The following is a 9,715-nucleotide window of genomic DNA, read 5'->3' on the forward strand; positions in this document are numbered from 1 at the left end:
ACAGCCAGGGGAATTAACCATTGGAACGACTGTGGTTGATTCGCCATCGCCGGCGATTCTTCAATCAAGATTAGATGTTTTCCTGAAAGATCTGCTCTAGTTCAGCCAGGAACCAATTCAGGGCAGCTTTATGCCTGTTATAGGAGGTCAGACTGGATAATCTGGCTTAGGATGTACAAAATAAAAAAAATAATAAAGCAAATAAAAAAAACACTCACAAATAAATCTTCTCAAAGATTAACATGTCCACTTACCCACTAGGTGGCAGAGATGAACTGAGTGAAGAAACATACTGATTTGATTCTGTTGCGCAGTACTTTGAAATAGAATGAGATAAGCACCAAGATCTTCTAAAATATTCCTGTGTGTTTACCAATATAGATACATCTGATGTTTAGACACATGCCCAACTCCACTAAGCCGTCGATTTCGCCCGATCCACCGCTAACACCAATTTTATTACACAATTCTGAGCTAGCTAGTCTTCAGATACGTCTAACGAAGTAAGCTCTAAACAGCGAAGGGAACCGTTCTATTGCACGAAATTAAAATGTTTAGCAAATGTTTGGGGTGCTTATGTAGACAGCTAAATAAGATTCAAAATAGAAATGTGTGTGTCTTCCAAAAAATACACACATACATAAGAACGGCCATACTGAGTCAGATCAATGGTCCACATAGCCCATTATCCTGTTTTCCGACAGTGGCTATTGACAGATGCTTCAGAGGATATGCTACTAGGAAATCATCGTGCTTGAGAAATATGGCTGTTAAACTCAAAACCAAACTCCTTTGAGCTACGAGATTCACTTTGAGTTTTGAGGAAACTCAGCCAAAGTTATCAGGTTACATGTAGTTTAAGAGCTTGGTAGGAAATGGTGTTTTGGTCCTGTGAATATTTGGGAGAGTTTGGAAAACTTTCCAGTCCCAAATCAGGAGGGGGAAAAAAACAAACAAAAAGCCAAAAAACAAACAACCCCTCCCCCCCCAAAATGTTAATGTTTTCACCAACTGAAAATCCCCCCTCCCTCCCACAAAAAAAAATTAGTTCAGGTCAATCAAAACATTGTGTGTCATTTTCAAATGTTTCATGTCAGTTTCAACCTTGTCTTCTAGTTAGATAAACATTTCAAAATAAAAAACCAACATTTCAAAGTGGAAAACACACAATTTTTGGTTTTGAAACATTCAGAATTTTTCAAAAATGTTTCACATCAAGAAATTTGTCCCAAACTGAGCATTTCCCACAAAAGTTTGGTTTTGATATTTTCCAGCGAAGAAACGTCATGTGGAAACATTTCTCACTGGCTCTCATGGTTTTGCCTGGAAACCATGGGGAAAAAAAACCCAGAGTGTTGTCATTTTGTAAGTATCCCCAAACTCTGGGGGTAATTGATGTGAACGGGAAAGTTCCTCATTTCAGAGCAATTGGCTCAGGTTCTCTGCAGACTCGGGCAGCATTGCTGCATCGAGTATGCTCAGGGCAGCTCCTACCCCCTTAGAACTTTAGCACTAAACTCCCTGAAAACTTTGTCTCAGGTACCAACACAACACGATTCAAGAAAGGATTGGACATTCATGTCAATAAGAATATCCAGAGTTCCAAAGTTGATTAGCACTCACTGTTGTAAGAGATCATACTCCTTATGCTGCCAGGTTTAAACCAATTTCTTCCTAAAGGGATCAGAAGGGGATGTGAAGGACAGATTATCTCACTTCTGTCTACAGAGTGGTTCTTCCACCTTCCTCACAAGAATCTGAGACAGCATGTTGGTCTAGATCCAGTATGGCATAGCCTATGCTTTCCTAATGAACCTGCATCACTGCTCCAGGTACCCCATATTACAGATGGGGAAATCTGAAACTGGGGCAAAAGGTCAACATTTTGGGTACCCCAAACCAGGCATTCAGATGCACAACTAGCCCTATAGACAACCGGTCTGGTGTTCAGAAGCCGGTGGGTTCCATAGACTTCTGCTTACAGGGCCTAAATATGGATTTGAGACTCTACCTTCAGACGTGAAAATTTGGGGAGTAGCTGTGTTGATGGAAAGAGGATATAAAGATACCTTCCACTTCTGGTCCTGGGCTGCAGGCCCAACTACATGCCACCCTGCCGGGGGCCCCTGATGAAAGTGGTAGGAGCAGGCACAGCTGGCTATTCTTAGACACTAGGCAGCTGAGAGAGGTTTGTTAAATATGTCATTTCTCTCCCTTTGAGACATCCTTCACGCTCTTTAACGAACAGCGTTTCTATCTGCTTCGCTTATTTACTCATGGTTCGGAGGCTGCCCAAGATGATCTGGAATAGCCCAAATAACGTGACTATCCAGGCATGCTGCAAAAGATCTTTGTTGGGCAGGATCTCTAGAGACGGCTTCTTAGATGAAGGGGTAGGTAGCTGGCTGTCCGAGACCCTGAGAAGCAATGATTTTAACACTGCTCAGATTTAATTTCATGATTAATTATGCCAGGGTGTATCAGCATGCCAGAAAGGCATCTTTCAGATTTCAAATCTAAAAACAAAATAAATATAGCCCAGGAACTGGGCTGGGGGCTTCCCATTCAGTGTTATAATCTATGCATCCATGTTAGAACGACAAGGGACCCAAGAGAGAGAATTAATGCGGGCGGCACACAGCTCCCTTTCCCTCTGCTTAGCCTCGGAGAGCTGAAATCCAACCACATCTGACCTAGTTACACTGCTCTTTTATGCACGTACCTCTTTTATGCCTGTCACACAGCGCCGCATGGGTGGATTTTAATAGCTTCGCTGAGGCTGTTTTCTGCTCAACTCCCATCCCTTCTGACACCTCTCTCTCAACCAGGGACAGTTGGCCAAGCTTCTGAGCACGAGGCACTTTTGAACATCTTAGACGCGACTTTTCAGGACTTTCAGTCTCATTGAAAGTCAGTGAAATGTAGGCTCAGCTCTTCAAAGATATTTAAGCTCCTAACTCATGAGCGATTTCAGAGGAAGTTAGAACACACTGAATCTTGATTTAAAAAATGGTCAGTGAGAAAATCCATCACGGCCCCTGGTAAGTTGCTCCTATAGTTAACTGCTGTTAAAATTGTATGCCTTATTTCCCGTCTGAATTTGTCTAGCTTCAATTTCCAGCCATAGGAACATGTTGTTCTACCTTTCTCTACTTGACTGAAAAACCCATTATTAAATATTGGTTCCCCACGTACATACTTACAGACTGTGATCAAATCACCCCTGGTCCTTCTCTTTCTTAAATTATCTAGATCAGGGGTCCCCAACATGGTGCCGCCAAGTCCTGGCCAGCGGTCGAGCATCCGCCAAGATGCCGCCAAAATTCAGCAGCATTTCGGCAGATGCTCAACCTCCGCCACGGTCCTTCGTCTGGCACCCGCCAGACAAAAAGGTTGGGGACCACTGATCTAGATTGAGCTCCTTGAATCTCTCACTCTAAGGCAGGTTTTCGAATCCTGTGATCATTCTCATGGCTCTTCTCTGAGCCTTCTCCAATTTATCAACATCCTTCAAAATACAGAGGTAAAATAACTTCTCTGCAGGGCTTTTGGTTTACGCATCCTGTTTACGCATCCAAGCACTGCATTAGCCCTTTTGGTCACAGAGTTGCATTGGGAGCTCATGGTTCACCTGATTATCCATCTCACACTCCATTTTTTTTTTCCCCCAGAGTCACTGCTTTCAAGGATAGTCCCTCCCAACATGTAAATATATAGCTTTGTTCAGAAATATACTTTGTTCAGAAAACAGCCTCCTCTGTTACGAACGGGGGTGAAATGCAGCCAACTGGCCTGAGGCCCCTCTCTATGATGTCACCTTACAAAGCAAGCCGATCCAGGCACGAAAAATCTCCAGGAGAAGCTACAGAAGCAGCGGTTTCTTCCCTTGAGCTGGAAGGCAAATACTAGAGAGGGTGACATTTCAAGGGACTCTCCCTTGTTTGGGGCCGTTTTGATGAGAGAGTTTTGTGAAAGATGTGTTTTAATCCAGCTTCTGTGGGCTGTTTGGATGGTTTTTATGGTCCCGATTGGGCTTGGAGTCTATGAATCCAACCTCACATTTCAGGGCTTCAGCTGGTCACCAGCAAGGGCCAAGAACGGATTTTTTCCCCCCACCAGCTGTGTGTTTGTAATCTCCCCTGCTCCCTCTGAAACATCAACAATTGACCACAGCAGGAGACAGGACAGTGATCTGAGCTTGTTCAGAGAACCCTCTCCGGATGCTGTGTCTTGCTCACATGCAGGTCTGATTAATTGACAGATTTGGGGATGGGAAGGAATTTCCTCACAGATCAAATAGGCAGGGACTTTGTATGTGTGTGTGGAGGGGAGGGGGCAGGGAATTAATCTTCCTCTACAGCACGGGGCATGGATCACCTAGTCAATTCCCTGCCATTGCGGGGGACCCAGGCTTGGCACCTGGCTCTCTCCTGTTCTCTGCCAGTTTAGCATCCTGAGGGCTGACATCCTTTGGTCTAACTGAAATCATGAGGCTCAATGTAGTAGTATCTGGGTGAAATTGACCAGACCGTGCTCCGCAGACAAGATGATCTGCCAGACCCTTGTGGCCTTAAACCCACTTACATCTCCTTTGGGAAAGGCACAGATGGAAAAAATCCACTTCACAAGCTCCCCAAACTGGGTCGGTCTTAAAAAAGGAAAGTCCACCCACTTCTGTTTATTTTTACTCTAGATTTGTTTCCTGTCAGGCACAAAGCAACTACAGTCAATTAAGAGCCACACAGAGGCCCATTAGCAAGACGGGAGTCTCTAGGGACTGGCCATGTGCCAATCTGCCTGGCTAGCATCCCTCATTTTCCCCTTATTTACTGCCACCAAGAAACTACTCGAGGCTCAATGTCACATCCTAGGTGACAAAGGAGAAGAGCACATCCGGGAGGGTGTAGGCTGTGAGGCAATGCCCTCTTTGTGATTTGAAAGTCACATGCCAAAAGATCACGTTAAGATCAGAGGAAGCATGAGTCAACGGAGATGCTGGTAGGAAGGGAGTCAAGCTTAGCCAGGGGTTATGCATGGCTAGCGACTGTAGATACCAAACCGACACTACGAGACCAGGGTGACATTTTTCAGCTGAAATTTTTGGCCAGAGAAAGAAAGGTTGAGATTCTAAATGACTCTGTTTCAAACTGTACTTCAAGTTTGAATTGCTAAATCACAAAAATCAAAGTTTTACATTTTGGTTAAATTCAACCTTTTCTGTGATGTGACTTTTTTTCCTCCACTGTTCAGTTCACCAGAGTTGCAAAAAATTCTCGTTTCTACCCAACATGAACCCCCCCACCATTTTTTAGAACAGCCAGAAAACAAAGTTATTTGCACAATTCTAGTTCTGGTAATTTTAATTAGTATCCTCTTTAACCCTGCCCTGAAGTGGGGTATGCCAGGTTGCCACGGATCGAGTTTTCTTCTGAAGGAGAGGCCAACCAACAGAGACCTGTGGTGATCAAGATTAAATCAAGAGCGGATGTTTTCCTAAGAGGAGATTCTACTCTAGTTTAAACAGGAGATAGTTCAGGGAAGCTCTCTGGCCTGTGTTATGCAGATCAGACTAGAGGATCACAGAGAGCTTAGAATCTATTAAATTTTGCATGATAAACAGCTGGTGCTTAATGAGAGTTGTTAGTCACCAAACTCTTAGTCATATCCTCTCCCCTAGGCCAGGCAGAGATAGGTAGTTCCGGCGTGTGATGGTGCAGCCAAATCCACGTGGACTTTAAAAGGCCCATTTTAAAGCGCTGTCGGTGGTAGGAGATGAAAACCTGAAGTCATAGAATACCCAGGTTGGAAGGGACCCCTGGAGATCATCTAGTCCAACCTCCTGCTCAAAGCAGGACCAATTCCCAAGTCCTGAGTAGGGGATAAAATTGAGACACCTCGGCAGAACACAGGTGCAGAGAACAATCTGAGGGGCTCAAGGAATGGGAAAGAAAGTGCAGAGGCAGCTGAGACACCATTTCTGTGCCACCTAGATAAAAGTGTTGGGTCTACAGAGGGGACAAAAGCTGCACACTGTCTTAAAACTACACAGAAGTAGGAGCAGGTCATACAGTAACGAGGATGACTCTCCTAGGAGGTTGTTTTGCCAGGGGCTGGCAGCAGAGAGATGCCACAAATCAATGCGAGTACCCTTCACATTTGAGGTTATGCACTACTCAGGATAAGGCAGGACTATGGCTCTGCAAAAGGGCTTAAAAGAGAACCACCTCCTGCTCTAACCACTACAGACCATCCCCTAAGCCAGCACCAGGGATAAAAAGTCCTGACTCCCTGTCCTGATTAATGGACCAACCTACCATGTAACAGCAATGTGGTCTACTGATGACCCTGCCCCACAAGCACCACCTCCCTGCTGGAAAGGAGATCCGGGCAACCTAATGAGCACTGACATCTCAGGTTTTATTAAAATTAAATATATGTTACAATAGTCAAATATTAAAGACAACAGACGCAGATATTTGCTATTTCAAACCCTTCCATATTTAAATTCATTTCACAGAAATGCTACAATAGCAGAGAGCACCAAGAAGCCAGCCTCTTCGTCTGAAACCCTCGCCTCATGCAATATAGTCACATGCAGCACTGCGGAACTGGGGTCAGACAGGAATTCGGCCTGCAGATCGGGCTGCTAACTTGTGCAATGGTAAAGGATAAGGGTCGGCAGATAATTTGGCACCACCACCACCACAGCAATAGGCTTTTCTTTGGGATTTGCCAAGAGGTCATGGGTTTGAGAAGGTATTTTTAAGGAGTTCGTTAGCACGCAGACTTAACCTTGCTGTCTGAATCTGTTAATACTTGAGGTTCAGGTTTTCCCCGTACAGGACTTTTCACCACAGATATTTACAGTATCTGCTGGTAGGTAGGTAGGTCGATCAGTGGCATCGCTGGCTGGAGACTGGAAGAGCCAGACACGCAGGCATTTCAGGGGCTGCAGATGTCAGGACCAGACAAGCTGTTGGGGTGCCAGCTTCCAAACTGATCAGTCACCAGGCCTCACGGTGACAGGTGGTCAGATCTCCTGGAAGGGACACCTCTGCCAACTGCTGCGGATTCGACCCGACAGCCCCTGTCAAGTCTCCCTGCTTCAACGGAGATAAGCAGCGATGAGTCAAGGCCGCAGGCGATCACGTCAATCTCGGGTGCCTTGTGAATCTCTGTCCGCAAGTTAATGAGAACCAGGAACTCTAGCTCCAGTGCTATGATAGAGTCCCATAGAGCTGATGGAGTCTGATGAGACTGGACAGTTTGTCAGTAACTACCTGCCCGGAGGGGAAGCGCAGCCAGCATTGCGGAGGGGGAAGAGCTGGTTTCTCCCAAGAGCGTTCAAAGCCTTTTGACCAACAGTCAGCACCAGCTCTTGGGACTAGCCCTTGGAGCCTCACATGATGTAGCAGGTCATGAGGGCGAGGTCCTTCATCTCTGGACTGTAGCCTGCGGGAGAGGGAGTTACATAGCATCAGTGCAGGGAAAGACGTAACTACAAGCGATAATGTCAGCCACCCCACTTCTTGGCCCATGCAACCCAGCCGGGCAAATATTTACCAACGAAACGCTGCTGTTTGAGGATTTCCTGTCCCCGCGTTAGAGAGTGGAACAGAGCAGAAAGGAGGGACGGGTACTGATGATGCCCAATCTCTTGCCCCACTTGCCTCCGAGAGCCCCCCACCCCCATTCTAACCCACTAGACCCCACTTCCTTCCCAGAGTTAGGGATGGAACCCAGGAGTCCTGGCTCCCAGCTCCCCCTGCTCTAACCACCAGCCCCCACTCCCCTCCCAGAGCCAGGGAGAGAACCCAGGAGTCCTGGCTCCCAGCTCCCCCTGCTCTAACCACCAGCCCCCACTCCCCTCCCAGAGCCGGGGAGAGAACCCAGGAGTCCTGGCTCCCAGCTCCCCCTGCTCTAACCACCAGCCCCCACTCCCCTCCCAGAGCCGGGGAGAGAACCCAGGAGTCCTGGCCCCCAGCTCCCCCTGCTCTAACCACCAGCCCCCACTCCCCTCCCAGAGCCAGGCACAGAACCCAGGAGTCCTGGCCCCCAGCCCCCCCTGCTCTAACCCACCAGCCCCCACTCCCCTCCCAGAGCCGGGGAGAGAACCCAGGAGTCCTGGCCCCCAGCCCCCCCTGCTCTAACCACCAGCCCCCACTCCCCTCCCAGAGCCGGGGAGAGAACCCAGGAGTCCTGGCCCCCAGCCCCCCCTGCTCTAACCACCAGCCCCCACTCCCCTCCCAGAGCCGGGGAGAGAACCCAGGAGTCCTGGCCCCCAGCCCCCCCTGCTCTAACCACCAGCCCCCACTCCCCTCCCAGAGCCAGGGAGAGAACCCAGGAGTCCTGGCTCCCAGCCCCCCCGCTCTAACCCACCAGCCCCCACTCCCCTCCCAGAGCCGGGGAGAGAACCCAGGCGTCCTGGCTCCCAGCCCACTATCATGCCCCCACTCTTCCCATGGCCAAGGACAGGGGGTGATGTCACCCCCCATAAGAGATGACATCACCAAGGAGGGGAATGACATCACCCACCTAGGGGTGAGGGGGGTCACATGCGGGGGGGTGAGCTGACGTCACCCCCCCAATGGTGGGCATGATGAGGGGGAGGGAGTGACTTGACATCTCCCACATCACCCCCCCCCACCCAGAGACCCCTAAGGGTGCTGGGGCGCGCGCTGAGGGGGGGGGTGTGATGTGACACCTCCCCCCGCCCCCATTGGCCAAGTGACGTCAGGCTCCCTCCCCTCAGAGCCTGCCCTTGGCCAAAGTGGGAAGGACCCGGATGTAGGCGGCTAAGGCTCTGCGCCCTCCTCAGGCACCTGCGGCCCCGCCCCTCGGGTGGGCAGCGCGCGCCCGAACCGTTAAGACGGGCGGGGGGCGAGGGGGGAATTGAAAGAGCGCGCGAGGCGCGATACTCACGGTTGATTGGCTGCCGCTCCCGCGCGCTACTGCGGCGCGCGCCGCCGCTGCCTCTCAGCAGCCTCTTCAGCGCCCGCCACAGCCGCGATTGGCCCGCCTCCTCTGGTACGTCATCGCCAGGCTCCTCCTCCTCCTCCCCCTCTTCCGGCCGGCCAATCCGCTTCCAGAGCTCGGGATCGACGGGGGGCAGGGCCAAGCGGCGCCGGCGGCTGCTGCAGCTGCTGCTCCGCCTCCTCCCCGCCGCCTCCTCCCCGCCCCTGCTGCGCACGCGCAGCGAGGTGGGGGTGCGGCAGAAGGGGCACGTGACCGCCGCCCAGCCCTGGTCGCGCGCCAGGCGGCAGAGGCAGGCGGTGCAGAGCGTGTGGCGGCAGGGGGCGGGGCGGCGCCAGGCGCCGTGCGCGGGCCCGAGGCGGCGCGGGGCGCGCGCCTGGCGGTCGTAGGGCAGGTAGCAGATGCCGCACTCCAGCTCGGCGGCGCCCGCCTCCGCGTTCGCGTCCATGGCTGGCGTGTCCGCTGCCGGCCGCCGTACCCGAGCGGGGGGAGGGGCCGCGCGCGCGCGCTCTCGGAGTCCTTCTCTCGCCTAACGGCTTCCCCGCGCGGGCAGGCGGCGGTTATATAGCCGGCCTGGCCACGCCCCCTGCCTGGGGGCGGGGCCCGCTCGCGGCCAAGCCCCGCCCCTTCCCGGACTCCTGGGTTCTCGGGGGGGGAGCCCGGACTCCTGGGTTCTCTGGGGGGGGATGGGAGCCCGGACTCCTGGGTTCTCTGGGGGGGGATGGGAGCCCGGACTGCTGGG

The 9,715-nt window shown here is 51.1% G+C and overlaps 1 protein-coding gene across 1 annotated transcript; it reads right to left on the bottom strand.

The window, feature by feature from the left end:
- Nucleotides 1–6,396: 6,396 nt before the first annotated feature.
- On the bottom strand, nucleotides 6,397–9,421 carry RNF227 (ring finger protein 227). Its single transcript, XM_030546241.1, has 2 exons — nucleotides 8,923–9,421; nucleotides 6,397–7,452 (listed from the first exon to the last, which is right to left on the bottom strand). Exons 1-2 carry the CDS (start codon nucleotides 9,419–9,421, stop codon nucleotides 7,400–7,402), a joined length of 552 nt encoding a protein of 183 aa, XP_030402101.1. The 3' UTR covers nucleotides 6,397–7,399.
- Nucleotides 9,422–9,715: the final 294 nt, after the last annotated feature.

The sequence above is a fragment of the Gopherus evgoodei genome, unplaced genomic scaffold (assembly GCF_007399415.2).
Source record: "Gopherus evgoodei ecotype Sinaloan lineage unplaced genomic scaffold, rGopEvg1_v1.p scaffold_43_arrow_ctg1, whole genome shotgun sequence".
Taxonomy (NCBI): domain Eukaryota; kingdom Metazoa; phylum Chordata; order Testudines; family Testudinidae; genus Gopherus; species Gopherus evgoodei.